The sequence below is a fragment of the Sphaerodactylus townsendi genome, linkage group LG08 (genome assembly GCF_021028975.2).
Source record: "Sphaerodactylus townsendi isolate TG3544 linkage group LG08, MPM_Stown_v2.3, whole genome shotgun sequence".
NCBI classification, from domain to species: Eukaryota; Metazoa; Chordata; class Lepidosauria; order Squamata; family Sphaerodactylidae; genus Sphaerodactylus; species Sphaerodactylus townsendi.
In genome coordinates, this window is record NC_059432.1 from 5,654,948 (window position 1) to 5,676,484 (window position 21,537).

The 21,537-nt window shown below is 46.6% G+C and overlaps 2 protein-coding genes across 6 annotated transcripts in view; one reads left to right on the top strand and one right to left on the bottom strand.

The window, feature by feature from the left end:
• Positions 1–11,598, top strand: part of MAPK8 (mitogen-activated protein kinase 8) — a 42,209-nt gene extending 30,611 nt beyond the window's left edge. For 3 of the 5 annotated variants that reach the window (XM_048505917.1, XM_048505919.1, XM_048505920.1), the window contains 6 exons: positions 171–242; positions 3,026–3,208; positions 4,600–4,724; positions 8,062–8,125; positions 9,474–9,551; positions 10,170–11,598. In XM_048505917.1, the coding sequence (XP_048361874.1) occupies positions 171–242; positions 3,026–3,208; positions 4,600–4,724; positions 8,062–8,125; positions 9,474–9,551; positions 10,170–10,315 (668 nt within the window). In that variant the 3' untranslated portion in view covers positions 10,316–11,598. The remainder of the gene's footprint in view (positions 1–170; positions 243–3,025; positions 3,209–4,599; positions 4,725–8,061; positions 8,126–9,473; positions 9,552–10,169) is intronic. The other 2 variants (XM_048505918.1, XM_048505921.1) reach the window with 1 other exon arrangement.
• Positions 11,599–15,304: 3,706 nt separating this feature from the next.
• The window catches only part of CHUK (component of inhibitor of nuclear factor kappa B kinase complex), a 37,446-nt gene continuing 31,213 nt past the window's right edge, over positions 15,305–21,537 (bottom strand). The window contains exons 17-21 of the mRNA XM_048505916.1: positions 21,034–21,130; positions 19,654–19,801; positions 18,339–18,463; positions 17,206–17,305; positions 15,305–16,066 (exon numbers count right to left, since the gene is read on the bottom strand). Coding sequence (XP_048361873.1) covers positions 16,040–16,066; positions 17,206–17,305; positions 18,339–18,463; positions 19,654–19,801; positions 21,034–21,130 — 497 coding nt within the window. The 3' untranslated portion in view covers positions 15,305–16,039. The remainder of the gene's footprint in view (positions 16,067–17,205; positions 17,306–18,338; positions 18,464–19,653; positions 19,802–21,033; positions 21,131–21,537) is intronic.

Below are 21,537 nucleotides of genomic sequence, written 5' to 3' on the forward strand. Positions count from 1 at the left end.
CAGTAGCGAGCACATGTTCACCTTCACCCATCTTCATCTGGCATCATTGCTTTTTATTATCACTGTTTTGTTCATCTCCCCCCTCCCCTCCCCCACACTCCCCTGCCTGTCCTTTAGAGTCCTTTCTGATTTTCTTTCAATGAGTTAACATCATTGCATTTTGTTTTCAGTTGACATTTGGTCAGTGGGGTGCATCATGGGAGAAATGATCAAAGGTGGTGTATTATTTCCTGGTACAGACCGTATCCTTGCTATGAGCCTAGAATGGAGATTGGAAAGCTCAAATGTGTTCAGGCATTTTCCTTTTCAGCCATCCAGTAAGCCTATCTGCCAGCTGCTGTAGTTTTTAAATCATCCTGCTTTAAAAATATTTTCATTAGGGACATGGCAGGTTTTTTAAAAACCTGTTTGTTTTTTTAAAAAAAATAATGATGGAGTGTATTGTGCTGCTTAGCTGCGCTATTGACCAAGAATATCGAATGAGCTGCGCTTAAAGAGGAGAAGGTGGCCCTCAAGGCATGCCGGTCCCAGGACGTAGAGAGGACTTCAGAGGTCAAGAGCAACAGATTGGAAACCTGTGCAGGCGGCACAAGATGGGAATGATGCAGTCCCTATAACTCTGTCCAATCGGCATTCTCAGTGCTGCGCTTTATACCAACTGTAGCTTCAAGGGCAACCCAGTCTAAAGCTAGATGTTGCCTGGGCATGTACCATAGTGGCCAGATCTTTCTTACTCAGGAAAGGCCCCAACTGGCTCACCAGCCAAAGCAGATGGAAGGTGGCCCTCGCCAACCGGAGGCATGTGTCTGGCAGCATTCTAGATTGGGAACCTGCTCTTATGGGGGGAAGTGAAATCCCAAGGCAACCAGACACTAATCTGGAGACACCGGGTTAGTCATTCTAGCCACCAGTAGCTGTCTCATGATAGAGAGTTAATCTTCAGCTTATCAAGATGGAGAGTTAATCTTCAGGCAGCAAGAACCGCATTACACACGGGGCTATGGCAATTATTTCTGTAACTCAGTTTATAATATTTTAGATTACCTTTGTCCACTTGCCCTGCTCCAATAATTGTATATTTGAGACTGGATGGTTATGATTCAAATTCCCTAGATCCAGATTAGATTTTTTTTTAAGGAGTGGAGCTGCCACAGCCTGTTTCAGGAATAGGGGAAACTGATTTCTCTTTCGCTGAACACAGTCAACTTCCTCTCCCCAGCAGATTTAAGCAACCCAGAGGGGCAGGCCCTGAGTCATGTGAACAAGGGGTAGGTTTCAAATGTCCAAGAATCCTTTCTGCATGCTCAGACTAAATAAACTAAGAATCATCCCGCATACCTTGGCAAGGTGGCAACCGAGCGCCATCTGAACCAGTCGGTTCTAATGTGGAGTCCATGTCTTTACAGAAAAGGGAACTTTCATCTGCCCAGCGTCAAGCAAACTGGTCCACTAAGGGGGACCCCCGAACAGCACCTCCTGCAAGCTGCAGGCCAGATGCCAGCAGGCAACCTGCCAATCTAGAGCAGCCACAGTGGCCTGCAGTCTGTCTGTGTGTCCTTCCGTCCGCTTCAATATATTTATATTATATAAATTGTAACATCAGGCCTCTAAGATTATAACTTTGTGTGTATAAAACTATTCACACACTGTTGCCACTCATTGCAGCTTGCTTTCTCTTCTTCAGGACAGCTGCCATGGTGGGAGCACGGTTTTAGTCCCTCTGTCCTCTGGAGCCAGCTGACTAATTTCCTGGCTGCTGAGGCAAGAGCTCAGAGGCGGGAGGGAAGGACAGAGCTTCTTGGAGAACAAAGGCCTGTTGCTTCCCGCCCTGGCACACAGACCACAAATCAGAGGGTCTGCCATCTCCTGTCCCAATGCCAGTGGCTGCTGCAAGATGAGAACTGCTTGCCACCCACAAGAGCTGGTGGTTATGAGGGAACAGTGCTCAGAAGAGCCACGGCATGTAAACACTTGTGGCTCCTGGACCACAGAGCAAGGGTCTCTGGTTTTATGAGCTGGAATGAAAAGATAATAATTTGACAGATCCTCCTTCTTTCTTCTTGCTTTGATGGACAGATGAATGTGTCTGGCTAGTCTCCTGTGTTGTGGTTGTGCGTGTGGTAGGAGGGGGGGCGAGTCCCTGATTAACTGGAGCTGGACATTTTGAACAGTTGCTTTTCCAAACCGCTCCCGTGTGATTGTGCTGTTGTGATTGTTGGAAGTGAAGGACTTTGAGCTGTCTCCTGCCTCAGTGACAGAGGGAGACTGATCAGTAAGTCAGAGAGCTGGAACAGAGCAAGACACTGAGCACCTTTTCTGTACTGCTCTGACGCTCTCAGGGAACTTCCTTCCTTCCTGCTGCTCCTCCACGCTCCAGTCTTCTTGCACACATTCCTCCATCTTGCCCCACGTGCGCAGAGGGACGCAGACAGCATCCCTCACTATCCAGATAGTTAGATTTGAATCTCTCCACTTTTCTATCCAGAATGGAGTTCTCTAATCCACGCTCCTCTTATCAGTTAGAAACTATGAATTGGCTCCAAGTTTCTTTTGTCTCCAGTACACACGCAAATGCGTGCGAAAGCACCCCTGTGTTTTGCCTCTGTGCCCTCTGCTGTAAAGAAAAGGTTTCTCTTAGCAGGGAGAGAAGTACCAACGGTGATGGGGCGCTAAAAACCAACATGTCAAGAGGGAGATGGTGTGATATGGCTGTCAGAGGGGTAGGCTTGGATGAGAGAAGCGCAGGTTCAGATTTCCACTCAGCCGTGTTGCTCCCGGGGTGGCCTGGGGCCAGTTGTGCACTCTTAGCCTCACCCACCTGTTAGCGTGGTGGAAAGGCCAGATGCGCCACTCTGGGCCGCTTGCCAGAACGGTGGGATGAAAATGTGACAGGTGAGTAGACAAAAGAGGAGAACAGCTTTGCATAAGGTGATTATTGAGCCATGAGTGTTAAATTGCGGCCTCGTCCCGGCCCTTTGCTCTGAATATGAGACTCCTCATGTTTTCCTGAGCTGCTTGATATCAGATATTGATCAGTGGAATAAAGTTATTGAGCAACTAGGAACCCCGTGCTCTGAATTCATGAAGAAGCTGCAACCAACCGTCAGGACCTACGTGGAGAACAGGCCTAAGTATGCTGGCTATAGTTTCGAGAAGCTGTTCCCCGATGTCCTTTTTCCAGTTGACTCTGAGCACAACAAACTGAAGGGTAAGATTCCTCTGCAGTGCTGCAATTTGGATTTTTTCTGGCACTCTTGGGAAGCTGGTCTCTTGAAAGGGGTGGGTGGGAAAGGCAAAGCATTTTCATCCTACGGGGAACCCTTGGGAGAGGTGTTGTTTCCTTGCTCCTGTAGCACCTGCTCAGCTAGGAGCAGAGAGGGGATTTGTCCTTTGACCAGTAGTCTCCTCCGTATGCCTGTGAATCTGCTACCAGAATGTGAGCAAGAAGCCAGAGGAATGGTAACTGCCAAGACCTAGGGCAGGGGTATCCAACTCTGGCCCTCCAGAGGTTCATGGATTACAATTCCCATCAGGCACTGTGGCACTGTCCATGAACCTCTGGAGGGCCAGAGTTGGACATCCCTGCCCGAGGGTGATAAACAGGGTACCTGCTCTTTCCTCTAGTACCTTTATCATTCATCTCTGCTGCCTGGAAGCGATAATGAAAAGGCTCACTCCCTATCAATAAAAATGTTGTGAGGAACATAATGTTGGTTGCTAAGTAGCACTCTGGGGCGGGAGCTGTTTCCTCTTCTTCCATGGTCATCTTGATGGCTACCATCTTGTATTCGTTTCCTCTGATTGGAGACCTAGGGTCAGGAAAAACACAGCATACAAATACTTTTAATTGGGTACAGGCATTCACTGGTCACCTAAAAACCTCACATGTGACTAATGCTGTGAGTAGCCTTTCCTCTTTGTGGAAGTTTGAGGTTAAGAGCCATACTCTGGCCCTCTCTAAATTGTATACCGCCCAGAGCCCTTCAGGGGTGGGTGGGGTCTATTAAATCCAATCAATCAATCAATAAATACTGGAGTCAACCATTCTTCCTTGCTACAAATATTTTTTTATAGTTCATGGTTTCTGTGATGACTTTCTGTATCTGGATGTTTGGTTTTGGTGCTGAATTCCTACTCCCCCGGGCCCCGCCCCATTGAACAGATGAGCCACAGTCCAGCCCAGAGTTAGGCGCATCTGAAGGCCATCAATTTCACTGGACTTAAGCATAATAACTGTGTCAAATTGTGGTCACATCTTTGACCTATTAATATTACCATATTAGTCCTTATTATTGCCACTGGGACTAACACAAAATCTCCTTCAAACGTTGATCTTTAATTCTGGAAACATCATCTCTCCTATGCGATCCCGTTTATTAATTCATTAAAACATTTATATACCCTCTTTTCCTTCTATTTCAAGGCAGCATACAATAATAGGAAGCTGCTTTATGTTAACATCAAACCAATGAACTGCAAGAAGCCCCTGATTTGCTTCTAGCCCCTAGTGAGATAGATCATCAGTTTTCCCCTGCCGCTTTATACCTCTTTCCCCTTCCACTTCTTAAATGTGTCATCAATTCAATTCTGCCCTTGCAGCCAGTCAAGCCAGAGATTTGTTATCCAAAATGCTGGTGATCGACGCATCAAAAAGAATCTCAGTGGATGAAGCCCTGCAGCATCCATACATCAATGTCTGGTATGACCCTTCGGAAGCCGAAGCCGTAAGTCGTCCGCTTTGGATACTGTACGGCCCCTTGTGACAATCCTGACGCTTAGTATCGGAAGTGCCCTTTTCTGTGTTTCAAGCAGCTCGTTTGATGGCCGTTCCTTTGCTTATAAACTGAGTTTACAGTCCCTCTGCTCTTAAGTTTCAAAGAGGATTTCAAAATGCAAGAACAGTTCGTATATGAATGAGTGAGTGAGTGAATGAATTAATTAATTAATTAATGAAGCCATTGGGCGTAACATTAACATAAACACAGGATTGTGGTGAAGTATTAAAACCATCCCTACAATGATCTAAAACCAATGTGGAAAAATAAATGGTATAAAATCTGTAGTAGATAAAAGGATATGCTGTCAATTTATTGTTCCTTCAGAGTTATCAAAAATGAATTTCTCCCTTAGCATCATTGACGAACACTTGGAAGTAGCAACTATAAAGGATGATGAATAGATGACCATTAGCCATAAGAAAGCCAATATGATCTTCGTCTGAGCCAGAAAAACTTATCAAGCCCTGATTCATTTTAGTCTGAATGGATGCCTATATTAGACAGCGTAATAAATAATGAGTAAGATCTTCAACCTTATTAAGCCCGCAAGGGCAGAGGTGGAAGTCCAAAGGGATTTCATTAAATCTCCTGTAACAAACAGCTGTAGGCATGGATTGAAATTGCGCAGTAGGGAAGGCTTTCCTTAAAGAAGGCTTGGGAAGATCTGCTAAGTATCTAGAATAGATTTTCCAAGGCTTAAAATGAGGATCCCTTGTAGAATATTTAGAGTTTCAAACTAAACTGTTATTGCATAATTCCTCCTTCTCAATTAACCATTTGCAAGTTTTGATAGGGTGCTAAGATATAACAGGCTTTAAAGGAGGTAAAGAATGTAATTGCAAAATAGGAGACAATTGCTTAATCTATTGTCGAAGGCTTTCACGGCTGGAATCACTTGGGTGCTGTGTGGTTTCCGGGCTGTATGGCCGTGTTCTAGCAGCATTCTCTCCAGAATGCTGCTAGAACACGGCCATACAGCCCGGAAACCACACAGCACCCAATTGCTTAATCCCCTGATTCTTTGCCAGGTAAAACTGAAATGCAGATTTAACCAGATGGGTATCAGGAGTTTTGACACGTTTAGCATGATGTTTAATGAATTTCAAATGTACTCTCATTATAATTGAGAGTAGGCCAGCTTCTGATCTTAAATGTGCTGTTGGGGTTCTGTGAAGGAGATGCAGAATGTTCCTGGTGGAGGTATTCTGAATAGCATCCAGCTTCACTAAGATCTTAACATTCTAGGCCCAAATTTCTACTCTACAGAAGCTGCAGGATAACTATCCTGAAAAACTTTCAGTGCTGTAGCAATGAATTAGGTTGCAAAAATCAGAAAACAGGTTGCCAGTATTTAGATCTTTCCCCATGTGTGGAGGTGGCCATTTGCAGAAGCCTTTGTCACAGCTGAGAGAAGGGGCCTTTAGACATGGGGGGGGGGGGGGCTCCAGAAAAAGCCCAATCCTTACAGTGATCCTTGGGCTCTGCTTGACCCAGTAGTGTCACCAAACTTCAAAAATTGATTTGCTGCCCAGTATTGCATTATCTTTGCATCTAGTATGTGATTTCCAATTGGCTTGGATCACTCAAGGAGCATTGATGAAAACTGTGGTCGTAGCCAGTTCCAAACACCGCGGGGACCAGAGGAAGACGACAAAACGTGTCTGCAGAGGCAGAAATTGAATTTGCCAAACTTCATAATAGCTGTTGCCAATTACAAAGTGTAGAACATCCAAGCCACGATTGAGGGATAATGACTTAAGTCTGTCCATTAAAATAATTTGATCTAACACTTTCATAGCAGTTTTTACTCTCCTCCTGCTCTTGAATGTTCTCTGTTTGAGAACGTGAATGTTCAGGAGTTGAAGTTCTGTTATCCCCCCCCCCCCCCCCCCAAGTCTCCCTTCAAATGTCTGCTTCCAGGAGGAAATACTTCTTTACATAAGGAGTGATTTAAAATGTGGAATTTGCTTCCAGAGGATGTGGCATACTGGCAGCTAGAAGTGGTTACTAATTTTTTCTGAGTGCCGAGAAGGGGTTACTAAAGCAACCTCCCTGCCCAATAGGGACTGGAGGTGTGTGTGTGCGGCGGCGCCACTATTTGAATCCCACCACCATCGGAACCTGTTATTAAAATTTTGGGATCCCACCACTTGGGTGGGGGGGTGTTAAATAAATTCATGGAAGTATAATTGTATCAATAGCTGTTAGCCACGGTGGCCAAAGGGAGCCTCCACATCCAGAGGCAGTAAACCTTTGAATATCAGGAGGCAAAATTAGGGGAAAGCCTCAGCCTCTCTGTCCTGTCGTCGTGTGTGTTTGCACAGTTTTGTGCCTCTGGCTGAGGAGTCAGCCATGGGATACGGGAAAGACAAAGAGTTGCTGCACAGGTTCATGTAGCGGTAGCCAGTTTCTAAGGAGGGAGGGAGGCCCCAGGTCACAAAGGTGAAAACCTGCACTTTGAATCCAGTGTGGAAGTGTGGGGGGCCAACGTTGTCATCAGCTGCCTCAAGCCAGGCTCTGGAAAGGCAGCGTATGAACTTCCTAAACTTAAGTGCAGTGTAGCAGTTAGAGTACTGGACTAAAGTCAGGGAGACCCAGATTCCAGTCTCTCTTCTCCCAGGGAAACTTGCTGGCAGACGTCGGGCCTGTCGCTCTTTCAGCCCAGCCAACATTGCAGGTTATGTGACAGCGCAGAAAACCCACAGCAGCCAACATCACAGGTTGATGTTGTGTGGATAAAAAGGGGGAAAGAAAAACGTGGTGGTCAACTGCTTTGGGCCCTCCTTGAGGAGAAAGGCAGGCTGGGAATGAAATACAGAAGGGTCACATTCATAGAATGCTCGGCCCCCAGAAAGCCAGCGTGGTGTAGCGGTTAAGAGGGGTGGACTCTAATCTAGAGAACCGGGTTTGATACTCCACTCTTCCACATGAGTGGCAGTGGGCTCTTATCTGGTGAACTAGTTTTCTTTTCCTGCTCCTACACATGAAGCTTGCTGGGTGACCTTGGACCTTTTCTATGTAGTTTTTGGTTTGTTTTAGCATCAATTATAACATGTGATTTTCTATGTTTTTATCTAACTTACTGATATATTGCCAGTGTCTTGTGTGTGATACTGAAGTGTTGTTAGCCACCCTAAATGTAATAAAATAAAGTACAGAGGTAAGCCCGCCACTGCCAACCTGTTGGAGCCAGTAGTCCCTGGTTATTCTTAAGGAGCTAGCTTCTCTTTAGAGTGTCATGTACTAACTTCATTCAGTCTGAACTGTTCTGTTCTGTTTCCAGCCTCCTCCAAAGATACCAGACAAGCAGCTAGATGAACGAGAGCACACAATAGAGGAATGGAAAGGTGAGAGTAATATTTTCTCCTCTTTGTGAGAGGCTAGACAGTGCTGTTGTGAAAGCCTTTGCTGTGTTGCTCATGTGATTTTAAAATGCCAAAAATAACTTATCTGATCCTTATAAACCATGTTTGGAAAAGTGTTGCTTGGGCCCCCTTCCTGCTTGCTAGGGGTACTCAGGTAGCCAGTTAATCAGTGGCCTTTTCAGCTATTTGCAACCTGATTATGTGCATCCACAGGATCAGGCTGCTGGCATTGTAAGGCTGAACACACTCAGACAAAGCTAACTTTAGAAAAGTTAGTACAGGGTGCTGGAACTGAGGATTCTTGTCCTCAGTTCCAGTATTTAAACTATTTACAAAGACAGGCAGCAACCAATCAACTCTTCCCCTCCTCCCAGCTCCTGGTCTCCCAATGGCTCTGAAGTTCTGGTGGAATGTAGCTTCTCAGTTTGTTTTTCCGCACTTTTTGGGAATAGGCGGGAACCAGTGCATGTTGGGAGTTGCAGTCCTGACAGGCATGAGGTATTATCTGGGAGTTGGCTTCAGAGCTGCTGGGGAAATTTTGCTCTGTACCCTGCAGAGGTTTGTGTTTTTGGGGGGGGGGGGGGGGGCAGGAGCAAGCCCCCCAGCTGATCCGCTGGAAGTCAAATTCTTCTGACTTCTCATTCTGCAAATGTTGCTGCCCTGCAGACTTGCTAAGGTGCAGCAAATTAAGGGGTGGTGGGGGCGGGGGTCAGAAGTCCAGTGGATTTGTTTCATGTTTCTCTACCCCTTGCTTGTCAGTTTAGGGTGCTGAAAAAGGGAGAGAACCCAGCTCTTTCCTCTATCCCTTTTGCATCCCTGAGATTAAAAGCACTGCATCTGTCCTCCCCAAGCTGGGAGGAGTGGGGAAGAGAAAGGAGCTGTTAGTTTTCCAATGGTTTCAAGGTGTGCATTTCATATTTCCCTGCTCAGCTTCGAGGGGGGGAAGGCAAATTAGCCGTTTTGTGATGCAGAAATCCGCTTGAATGCTAGGGGAGAGGTCCCTTTTGCAAATTAAGAGTGTAAGTAATTTTGCTGAGGGAGTGGGGTGGATAAGGTCCCCACTCACAGCTGGTTGGGGATCAGCTGTGAGTTGGCTTCTTTTGACCCTAGGGAGCATGTGCCACTGACTGACGCCTGAGGAATGCCATCTTGTTCACTGCTCAGGTGTGGTGGGGTGCAAAAGGTGCCTGGCTTAACTCAGTGAATGTGCTTCATTCTCTGCCAGTTCCTTGGCCTCCAGAGTTGCCTGCTGCTGGGTGTTCATTTGAGAGCTCTTCTCTGGCGCATTTGGAATACTGTGCAAGTAACGCCGAGAATAATCTGTTTTCAGAGTTGATCTACAAGGAAGTCATGGACCTGGAGGAGAGAACCAAGAATGGAGTTATACGTGGACAGCCGCCTCCTTTAGGTTGGTTACAATAACGGCACTGTTGCCCTGGCAAAAGAAACGACAGGCAGACTCGCTGTAGTCTGTTTGTTGTACCTGCTTGATTTCTCCTGATTGCACTTTTCATGAGCAGGCCCAGATCTCCCGGGGGGGGGGGGGGGGGCGGCAGCTGGCACTTTGGGGCTGGCATCTCCTCAAGGCGACAGGCAGGGCTGAGTTGCTAGGATATCCTTGGGAAGGGGCTACCCAGTTCCCCAGCCCTAGAGTATTGTATTTGCTTTTGGGAACCACAGTTTGAGAAAGATGCTGATAAGCTGGAACATGTCCCATGGAGGTCAATCCAGTGCTAATCCAGTAAATTATCTTGCAAGGCTAATTGGAAAGTGTTTTGCAGGAGTTTGGTGCCACTAGAATAGTTCTGTACTTTAGTCTTAAGAAGCATTTCGCTGAATCATTCTAGAAAATGTTCTGTGAAATTATCCTTTTTCTTAGGTGGCCAATCTAACTCCAGTTGGCTAGTGGGGCATGCAAGCAGGATTTAAGTTTAATGGGTCATGCAGGGCCAGCACACCAAGCCTGAGTAGCACAGACCCCGAATCTCTCTGGCGCTGACTTGCTCCTCTGTTTCTCATAGCACAGGTGCAGCAGTGATCAGCAGTTCTTGGCACCCGTCTTCATCGTCCTCCGTCAACGACGTGTCTTCGATGTCTACCGACCCAACCTTGGGTTCTGATACAGACAGCAGTCTAGAAACATCAGCAGGTCCTCTGGGATGCTGCAGATGACTACGAGAGAAATTGGAGGGGACGGGGGAGGGAGGGAGGGAGGGGGTGGTCTTAGTTTCCTAAATCAATGGTGGTATTTTGGGGAGTTCAGAAGTAATTGTGGGATTCGTTCCAGAGTGCTACTTTCAAACCGTCAGTCGTGTTAGAAGCAGCCGCAGTGCTTTCCTTTAATTAAGTGTACAGTATTAATTTTTTTTGTCATGGGTTTTTAAATCTGCATATGTTTTACTACTGTTAAGGCTGACCTTATTTTTTTTAAAAAAAATTGCATTTGTAAGACTTTATTCAGCATAATGTTCAGTCTGTTACAACATGGCTTTATTTATGGTTTTCTCGTTTTTTCAGAACTGTTTTTATTTAAGGTGTCTGTCTATGTTTACAGGCCCTTTTTGCAACCCATAAGCTAAAATCTTCCCTTCTAGCCATGTGGCTAATTGTCACTCCAGGGACAGCAGCTCTGAACGCACAGGATTCTGGGGTCCAATGAGAGCATGACGAAAGGTCCAGCAGCTTTGCATCAGGCAGCCCAAAGGAGCTGACCCGTCCTGCCTGATGCCGTTTCTGACCACCTTCGGCAAGAAGGCCACCCTTGGACGCACAGTCCTGCCAAGCAGATAAAGTGTCCTCTGTGAGTTGCCATTAGCCAGCCACTCCACTCTCCTCACCCCGCTCCGCCATGCAAATTCACCTTTCCCACACCTCACACAGGTCTGTGGAGTTCTCTTTGGTCTGTTAGCTCTTGTGTACACCTTTCCTTTCCCTGAAGCACTTTTCTCACCCAGAGGGCCCTGCAGTCCTCAATTCTTTAACAGATGTATCCTGCCAGGCAGGGGTGTCAGCTGCTAGTGTAGAGTCCCTCGTTGGACCCGACAGAGCTATAACTCTGAGAGCTGGCCCTGGGATGCTCTGAAGCCATGAGAACGGAGTCGTTTTCAGCACTGAAGTCCCCTTTTTTTGAGCTCCCTTTTTAGAAGGAAAAAAGTAATAATGAACTGTGTAGAAATGTTAAATAGTAATGTAAAATGGTGCTGCTCCTTATTGAAAATATGTTAACTGTTTACAAATGTATATTATTGAATGATTTTGTGCAGCTGACCTGTGTATGAGTAAAACAATCATTGAGAATTTATGTCCTTTGAAAATACGATGTTTTGTTTATTTTTAATTTAGGCTATACTGACTGCCTTGTGTAGATAAAAGTATTTTGTGTAGTGAATGTAAATGTGAACGAAAATGTACATCAATGCCGCCTACGGAAATGAACATTAAACAAAATAGCACAAGTGTCTGGTTGAACTGAGACTGAGAGGATTGATGTTTCAGTCCTGCAAGTGTTGACCTGAAACTTTCCTGTGTTTGACCTGCTGGATTTAAGGGTTTTATGTTTTGTTTTGTTTTAATTTGGAAGAAGGGCAAGCCCTTTCAAAAATACGTTTTATGGTGTTGCTCACGGTAAGAAAACCAGCAACATTTTTTTTAGCCTCTGAAATTGGCACTGTTTGATAAACCAGAAGATGGCTGTGGTATGTTAATAAGGTTTCTATCCTGCCTTTGCATTGGCAGGGTCAGGCCAAGTGACCGAGAACAAGAGAGGTTGAGGTAGAGAGGTGTGTGCGCATGTGTGTTAGTTCAGGCTAGCCCTGGTTTCTTCAGATCTCAGAAGCTCACCTCTCGGGGAGGGCGGTATATAAATGTAACAAATAAATAAATAACTTCCCTGCTAAACACATCAATATCATTTAATAAATCCAGTCTTCTGAGTTGCCAACCAAGATGTGAAGTTGAGATCAAGACTGAAAAATAAAGGGGGGGATTAGAAAGGGGGGAGAAAGAAATGAAGAGAGATTATTTAAAAAAAAAAGGCTGGTTCTCCATGTCCAAAGATTCTGGCACCACTAATGACCAGCAGTCAAGAATGGTCAAAATTAGCTCCTGCAGGGCTTTTCAGGGCCATATTTATCCAGTAAATGTTTTACATGCATTTGTTAAAATTGGGAAAGAATTCCCTATTTAGGATGGTCCAAACTTGCCCTTCTAGGTGAAGAACTGGAAAAAGAGTTGGTTTTTGTACCCCACTTTTCTCTATCATTAAGGAGACTCAAAGTGGCTTACGACTTCTTTCCTTTCTCCCCACAACAGACACCTTTTGAGGCAGGTGGGGCTGAGAGACTTCTGAGAGAACTGTGACTAGCCCAAGGTCACCCAGCAGGCTACATGTGGAGGAGCAGGGAAACAAATTCAGTTCACCAGATAAGAGTCTGCCACTCATGTGGAGGAGTGGGGAATCAAACCCGGTTCTCCAGATCAGAGTCTGCCACTCTAAACTACTACATTATGCTGGTTCTCTTGGAGGAGGCTGAGAAAGAAAGGGGTGCACCTGGAAGAGAGCGGATGCTTAAATGGAACACAACCAGTGGGACAAAAGGGGGTCACACGTGTGTAACAGATCTGAGGGAGAGTGAAATAAGACTTCCTATGAGAATATGCACATGTCACAGGCTGTTGATTCATCAGCACTGTGTTGTACCGATCCGTGCCAAAAAGAACCCAGTGAACAGGCCCAAAGTGCCTGTGAACAGCTGAAGTGGCAAACGAAGAACTGGTTCCTGTTCCACAGTGAGCTAAGCTAGAGGATATTGGTGCATCCTTATAGGAAACAAAGCAAGTGGAGAGCTCAGAGCCTGATTTGGTTAACTTGAGTATGTGAGCACTTGAGAACCTAGCCTCATACAAATACCAAACCTCATGTTCCCTGCCCTAAGCTTACTGAAGTCAAGGAGCAGAGGTGGACTACCAACGAGGCTCAGCATTTTTATCAATGACTTGCAGGTAGAAGGATTAGCATGCAAGAGGCTTCATTTCACAGTGGTGACAAGCTCCAAGACGACCTGCACGTAAATGCACATGCATGACCTGTTTCCCAGCAATTCCTTTCAACCCATTTGCATTTTCTGACCGGAGGAGGCTTTCCGTATAGTTTTTGAGGACAGACCTGTGGCAGCCGTTCCAGCGACTTGTGCTCATGTTCTCAAGAGCCGCACAGTTCTGGCTTTCTAGTCTGATTGTCTCTCTACAAACACCAAAAGTGTGCTTCTGTGTCCCAGAATGCAGAGGCATGTTGTCATGTAAGAGGAAAGGTGTGCTGACGCACTCTCCCAATCAACAATTATGTGATTCCGGTGGAAACATTGAGCCGACGATGTTTAGAAAATGCATACTCTGGATTTATACATTGATGTATTATTTGGTCATGTGGCAATGTTTTAAGTTTAAAGTAAAAAAAGGGCCCAGGGAGTGGAGTGCTGTGGACCTTTGCCTGCTAGAATGGTATTCTAGACATCCCAGTTACTTGGACAGACAATCTATTCTCCTGGGGCGCTGAGTTTTCAGGAGGCCAGCACTCCACCAAATCAAGGCAGCAGTTCTCAGGGCTACGTCTGACGTTCTCAGCCACTGGTTACCTGAGGCGTGTCTTGGGGTGAGGCAGGACTTCCATGTGTCCTAATTTGATGGCCAGGTAGAGGAGATAGCTGGGCCTCCTGCCTGCTGGTTTTGCCACCTGTGTTTCCTGCCCAGGAAGCACCACCTGATGAGGCAGGCAGAGCAGCAGGCGAGAGCCTTTTCATTTTCGTGCGCCATTAGTTCAGGGAAGGGTGTAGCCCTGTAGAATGAGGACTCCACCAAGTGGGGCTCTGTTTCTCGTCAAAGATAGCAAGAGTGTTTCCTTTTTGCACAGCAATAAGCCCTGGATGGGGTCAATCCTCCGAGTTCAAGCCCAGATGCCCCGCAATATCCAGGGATGGCCAGAAGGTGGCAGTCAAGCCCTGCTGTATTGGGGTCAGTTCCCGGTGCTGATTTTATTCCACAGCAAAGGTCCCGTCTTTGGCACAGTGATCCAGGTCACAACAATGCCTCCAGTCTTGTGGCAAACTGCCTGATTCTCACAGGCCCAGTTGTTGCCTCCTGTGCCGTGGCCAACGGCACGAAGGAGATGCCTTGTATGGCCAACACATCACAAAACAGGCTTGCTTCAGTTCAGCCACCTCCCTGTGGGAAGGGAGGGCTTTGTGTTGGCTGCCAGGCCTCAGATACCAGTGCTCTCCTTTGTGACTCTGCCAGTTTCCTCCGTCTTGGCCTCACTGCCGTGGATGCTTCCACTCCTCAGATAGCCAGATGGGGAACCTTTGCCCAGAATCTGACACCTGGCCGCTGGGTAATCCTGGCTCCCCAGATGAATCTCCCACAGGCCAAAAGGCATGGCCGGGCAGAAGTCCTGGGGCCTCCCTGCACACCTGGGCCCAGGGTGAGGGAAACAAGTAGGGGCAGATTCTCCCTTTAAGGTGGATTTAAAAGGAGAATCTGGGCTCCCTAGTTTAAACACCATTGAAAGTGATGGTGTTTGGGGGTGGATTCCAGCATCACAGCAGCTGCCCATGTGTGAGTCTCCTACAGGAGAGAAAGGGAGGATATAAATCCAAACTCTTCTCTTCTTCTTCTACAGAAAGTAGCCATGCTGGTCTGCAGTAGAAGAACTAGCCTTGAATCTGGTAACATCTTAGAGATTACAAGATTTTCCAATGTAAGCTATCACATCCCCTTTGTCAGATACTTCATCAGAGGGGTTTGACCTCCAAAAGCATATGGTCTGTTGATCTCTCCAGGTGCTAGTGGACTGGAATTTGCCTTTTACTTGTCATCAAGTTCAGCTAAAACCAACATTATATGGTGCACCAAAACAGTACAAAAGGCACATGATAGGCAAGTGTTCTCAGATCTTGCCTGTGCCACTGGCATGCTGCATCCCCCTCCCACACCATGTCTTGCGCCTGCATCCTTCATCCTAGCAGCCAGCCCTTTATCTCACGGAACCCCCACGTCTTTGGCCAGAGGGGACCTGCTTTTTCGTGCCATAAAGTGCAGATCAACCAAATCTCCATCTGAAACTCCAGCAGTTTGACTACTGCTAGGAAAAAGGCAAAATACGACCAGTGCTGACAGACATTTTATTAACTTTTTCATTTTTTAACCAATCTCTTTCAGGTGAAGTCATAAATCACTTAAAAACACAAAACATTAACATGGCCAATGTACAACAAATTTTACCCTATGATGCTTCAAAGGAAGAAAAGCACCAATAATCTCTAGATGACCTAGAGCAGAAGAGGCACTGATTCAAACAGCGCAAGCTAAAATATTTACAAAGGGGCCTCTTGTTGCAGGCCTTCTCTTTCATTGACATCTTCATATGCTTTAGGAATCTGTTATGGTGCAGGACACTTTCAGGGTTTTCCATCCTGGGCTCTAAGGGAGGGGATATTCCATCTGGACTGCTGAGGAGGAAGCCAGCCATGTTCCAAGATCACCAGGTGACCTGGAAGATGCACCATCTCAATCTCTGAGGAAGGTTCTTTTAAATGCAAAGGGTGGTAGTATCTTGCCTGTGGCTTGGTGTGTGTGTGTGGGGTGGGGTGGGGATGTTGGGACTTGCATTACAGCAGCCAGATGGCTCTGATTTTAAGAGAGCAGGGACCACTCCAATGTGGGCGCAGAAGGACTTCCACTGCCACAAGCAACTCCGGCAGGTCCAGTAGCCATTAAGGTTTGCTGGTCAATTCAGGAAGGAAGAGATGCTCGTGAGGCGCTGCGGCCCATAATCTGCAGAGAGGTGGCAGCAATCCTCCGCCTCTTGAATGCGGGTCTTGGCATTCTGCTTGCTACACTCCACTATTTCAGCCAACTCCAATCAAGACTCTAGAAGGGAAAAAAGCCACAGTTGTGTTCCACATGTGGTTAGGGGAGAGTGTGTGTGTTCAAGTGAGTGAGCCAATTGTGTAAGGTCTGTCGGGGGGGGGGGTGTTTTTGTGACCAATATGGCGACTGCGCACCAATTCCTTCCCATCACTGCTGACTTGGGAGGAGGGGCCCCCACAAAATATTTGTGCCTTCCTCCTTCAAGCTGAGAGGCTTGGCACAAAAATGTCTGCCCCACACATGTTCCCTCAAATAAGTCCTCCTTGTTTTAGAGACTTTAAGAAAAACACCTTATGATAAACTGGCAACAGGTATATGATAAAAAGATAAACGGTGCAGCATATTCCTGAATCACTCAGAATCGTGTGCAAAGTGCTGTCCAGCTGCAGCCAACTTGTGGCAACCTTGTGCCGGGGGCGGGGCGGAGGGTAGAACATCGTTTATTATGAGGGCAAGATACGACATAAAAGTAACTTGGTTGGGCCAGGGCCGAGGGGGGATGTGTGAGTGGCTATCTTGGCTGAGCCCAGAATGGTCTAGGGGTGGCCAACCTATGGCGCTCCAGATGTTCACGGACTACAATTGGCCATGCTGGCAGGGGCTGATGGGAATTGTAGTCCATGAACATCTGGAGTGCCATAGGTTGGCCACCCCTGGTCTAGCAAGTTGCAGCAGGGTGGGGTGGCTGCCTTCAGAGGGCTTATCAGGCCAGCGAGCCAGTAGGCAACCCCACCCCATCCCACTCTCCCAGACCGGGGGGGGGGGGGGGAGTGCCTCAGCGGTCTTGCAGCCCTGATAAGTCCCCGGATCCACCCACTGCTGTAAGCTCTCCCACTCCTACAAAAGTGGGGCCAAAGACACGTATGTTAAGGAGGAGATCAGGATGAAATAGGAAAAAACACACTCAAAATATTCTCATATAAAATCCAAAGAGACATTTCAATACTGTGAAAACCAGAGGGACACAGAATTACTTGTGAAGAGCTGTCCCTGCTTTTCCAGCAGCAAGAAGAGAAAGCGCCTCTTTGCATTTGGCTCTCGAGGGGGTCGGAGAATCAATCCCCTGGCTCCTAAAGTGCTGTTCGTTTTTAATAAGTCCAGTTCCTGCTCCTACCTGCACCTGGGATCCTCAGTCTTACCATCATGCTGCTGTTCCGGTCACTTGCGGCATCTTGTATAATTGAACTAAAACTGCTGAGAAAGCTGAGATTTTCTTCAAGCAATTGTGAAAAGGGAGCCCTAAGAATGTAAAACAAAAAATGCAGAGAACAACTTTAAATTCTAAAAGATAAATCTTTCAGGCAGAGCAAAAGTGAAAACAGCTGGCTTACAGTCGCTCTGGAGGAAAAGGTTCCTCTTTAAATATCTACATTTTTCAGGTGACTTTCAACAATCACCAGTGGAAAGACTGCTGGAACAATCTGGGGAATATCCACAGATACCAGATTCTAATATCCAAATTGGAACAATACAAAGAGTGTATAGAGAAAAGGAGAGTAGTTCTGGTTTTGTCTGCCCATTTTTTGACAAGTTTGTACTAAATTCTCTTGCCCAAAATGTTTTTTTTTAATTTGCAAAATAATTCTCACTACAGGCCTATGCTAGGAAGTAGGGAGTTATAATTAAAGACAAAGGAAGAACAAACTGGACTAACATCAATTTAGCAAGATGGGCCTTATGCATCAAGTTTCATCTTGAAAAAGAAATTCAGCATCAAGCTATCATACCTTGCACAAAGTAAAGGTTGAGTCAATGTGCAAATTTTGTGTATAATCGACAATAAATGGCAAATCAAAAAGAATTATCCCAGTCAACAGGGAGTTCTTTAGTAACTTCTGGTAAACACTACCAGTGTAGTGTAGTGGTTAAGAGCAGGTGCACTCTAATCTGGAGAACCGGGTTTGATTCCCTGCTCTGCCACTTGAGCTGTGGAGGCTTATCTGGTGAACCAGATTAGCTTGTGCACTCCAACACATGCCAGCTGGGTGACCTTGGGCCAGTCACAGTTCTTCAGAGCTCTCTCAGCCCCACCCACCTCGCAAGGTGTTTATTGTGAGGGGAGAAGGAAAAGGAGTTTTTAAACCCCTTTGAGTCTCCTTACAGGAGAGAAAGGAGGGTATAAATCCAAACTCTCCTCCTTCTACATTAGGGAAGTTCCTCATATAAGCCTCCTGAGCAGGAGTTATCTCTCTCCTCATTCTGGAAGGAGCATAAATTATCTAAAGTTTAAGGATGTTTACAAAATGAAACTGTCGCATTCCCTGAGGCTTACTCGTTTCTAGAGGCTGCCATAGAAGAAAGAGGCTGAAACACGTTTCCTGGAGCTGTCTGCGAGAGCCATGCGGATGCTGCAGATGCCTCTACGCTGGAACTAGCCGATTTAGCAGAGCTTTGAGTCTACAAAGGGAAAAAAGAGAGGCTGGGGGAAAAGAGTCCCACAAGACCACTTCTAGACTTGGCTGGCTGGTAGCAACTGTAGCTGTAAGATGGCAGGCCTCAGTAGTAGCATGTGAAACCCTAAATCAGGGGTCCCCAACTTTTTTTTGAGCCTGTGGGTACCTTTGGAATTCTGACACAGAGTGGTGGGAGTCATCACAAAATGGTTACCACAAAATGTCTGCAGCAGTTTGCTTTCAGTCACACAAATGAATCTCCCTGTACTAGGGCGGCCGCTGCTGCCTAAGAAACCTTCTTTAAAAAACATGCACAGCCAATCAAATCTCCAATGGCCAATCAGAAGCTTTGCTGGGCAAAAGCCCTACCTGGCACCACCCACTTTCAAAAAACTCTTGGCAGGGACCAGGAAAGATGCTGGAAGGCACTGCGTTGGGGGCTCCGGCCCTAAATTCATGAAATCACTAGTTCAAGATTCTTCAATATGGGGCAGAAGTGGAAATGCGTCCCAGCTTTTCATGACATGTCCCTATATCCAACAGCAGTGGCGAAGGAGGTGTATCTAATCTGGAGAAACCGGGTTTGATTCCCTGCTCTGCCACTTGAGCTGTGGAGGCTTATCTGGGGAATTCAGATTAGCCTGTGCACTCCCACACACACCAGCTGGGTGACCTTGGGCTAGTCACAGCTTTTCGGAGCTCTCTCAGCCCCACCTACCTCACAGGGTGTTTGTTGTGAGGGGGGAAGGGCAAGGAGATTGTCAGCCCCTTTGAGTCTCCTGCAGGAGAGAAAGGGGGGATATAAATCCAAACTCTTCTTCTTCTTCAAACTCTAATTTCCCTACCAAGCTATGATGGTGTGACATTTTACGTACAGAACTGGGGCGGCAGAAGCATGCAACTATTTCTGGCATTCAGCTTAACAACTTTAGTCCCACTTCCTATAAGCTTTGTCCGGGAGATTCCCATCTCCTTTCCTTTCATGTAACTACTCTTTAATTTTATGAACAGCAGCATCATAGAGACTGCAAGACACTCATCTCATGGGAACACCCGTCCTGCGGCTTCTCAGTTCTTTCAAAAGAAACAAAAAGGTGGTTTCATGCTGTGTATAATTAATTCAAGATCCCCCTTTGTCTCAAGAACTGGGAAAGGGTTTGCTGGCACTTCTGGAGCTAGAAGAAGAACACTTACGCAAGCTATTTTTAGCAAATGCCAGATTTCCCGCTGTCTCTTCCCCTGCATCTGCATCACGGAACTGTCGGCCTCCTTGATATTATTCAGAGCTACTTCGATCTTTGGCAGCAAATCAATAATCTTCTGCTTACAACCTAACAGCTTGCTGGGAGACAGGAAAAAAATGACGTCACCAATCCGGCCCCAGCTCACTCCCAGCTGATCAGCAGAACTGAAACAAAGGAGGCTTCCAGGATATGGTTGCCAAAAGTAAACCAAGTGAGACCGTGCACCTTTCAGGGATGCAAAAATCCTGGTTCAGAAAAGTCATGTTTGCGCTCAGAGGATCCAGAAGTCTGAATTAGTGATCAGAACCCAGAAACAGAGGAGACCACACATTATGTAAACATGCACCGGGATTCCAGTCCTCTCTTTCTAGGCTGCCATGAGAGTCTTCCCTGCTCCCTGTCCAGACGGTATGACTTCCCAGACACTTGTTCTCTTTGGCCCCTGATTTTCTCAGCACCATTCTTCCTCTGCTCCTTTTTCACCGAAGCTACCGATTCCTTCACCTCTTGCCCCTGGAGTCTTTCTAATTCAGCCCTGGACTCTGCATCCTCTTCTCTCTCCAGTCAACCGCCCTTATCCACCCAAATCAGGAGGCAGCTGCTTGTCTGATTGCAAACAACATCTTTCCACCACTCAAACCAGATCCCCCACTTCCATTAAACAAAAGAACAGGAGACAACAGACTGTCCCTTTCTGCTGCTTCCCCACCACAAGAAAAACAGGGCTCCCGGCAGACTCAAAGCAGATTTACTTTCTCCAATATAAACATGTGCATAAGCAAAGTAGATATAGGGTGCTGTGTGGTTTCCGGGCTGTCTGGCCATGTTCTAGCAGCATTCTCTCCTGACGTTTCGCCTGCATCTGTGGCTGGCATCTTCAGAGGATCTCCTCTGAAGATGCCAGCCATAGATGCAGGCGAAACGTCAGGAGAGAATGCTGCTAGAACAGGGGTAGGGAACCTGCGGCTCTCCAGATGTTCAGGAACTACAATTCCCATCAGCCCCTGACAGGGGCTGATGGGAATTGTAGTTCCTGAACATCTGGAGAGCCGCAGGTTCCCTACCCCTGTGCTAGAACACGGCCAGACAGCCCGGAAACCACACAGCATCCCAGTGATTCCAGCAGTGAAAGCCTTCGACAATACAAAGTAGATATACTTTCTCTAATATAAGAATACCCATGGCTACCAAATGAAGCGGGATACTTCACTGATCTAGCAAAGCCTTCCTATATAGACCAACACCCCACAGCTCAATATTGTTTTGGGGGAGAGGGGGGTAAAGGAGAATTTCAATGGGGGGGTGGGGGAGGACAGACTGTAAGCCACACCTGAGATGTCTGTAGAGTTCCTTCAGGACCCAGTCCTGGCTCTGCACTGTCTGGACGATGATCCTCACCATCTCTGTGCTGTCACTGTAGGAGTTATCTGAAAGGAACACCGGTCGTGTCACTTATTGCTGGAACCATGCATTTTGGCGGGCTAGATTGACCGCGCTACCATCTGCATGAAGGACAGGAAGATTCAAAAAGAGGCTATCTAATTGTAGACTGCATCCGTGCTCAGATAACTGGAATGAATCATCAATTCATGCATTACTTCACTGCAGATCACAGTATTTTGTTCTAAGAAGTGCTGGCAGGCCATCTCTCTTATGATCTGCTCCAGAATCTTCCCTGGTGTTGATGTCAGGCTGACTGGGCGGTCATTATTAGGGTCCTCCTTTTCCCTGTTTTTGAAGATGGGGATAACATTAGCTCTCCTCCAGTCCACTGGGACTTCTCCTGTCCTCCAGGAGTTCTCAAAGATTATAGCAAGTGGCTCTAAGATGACTT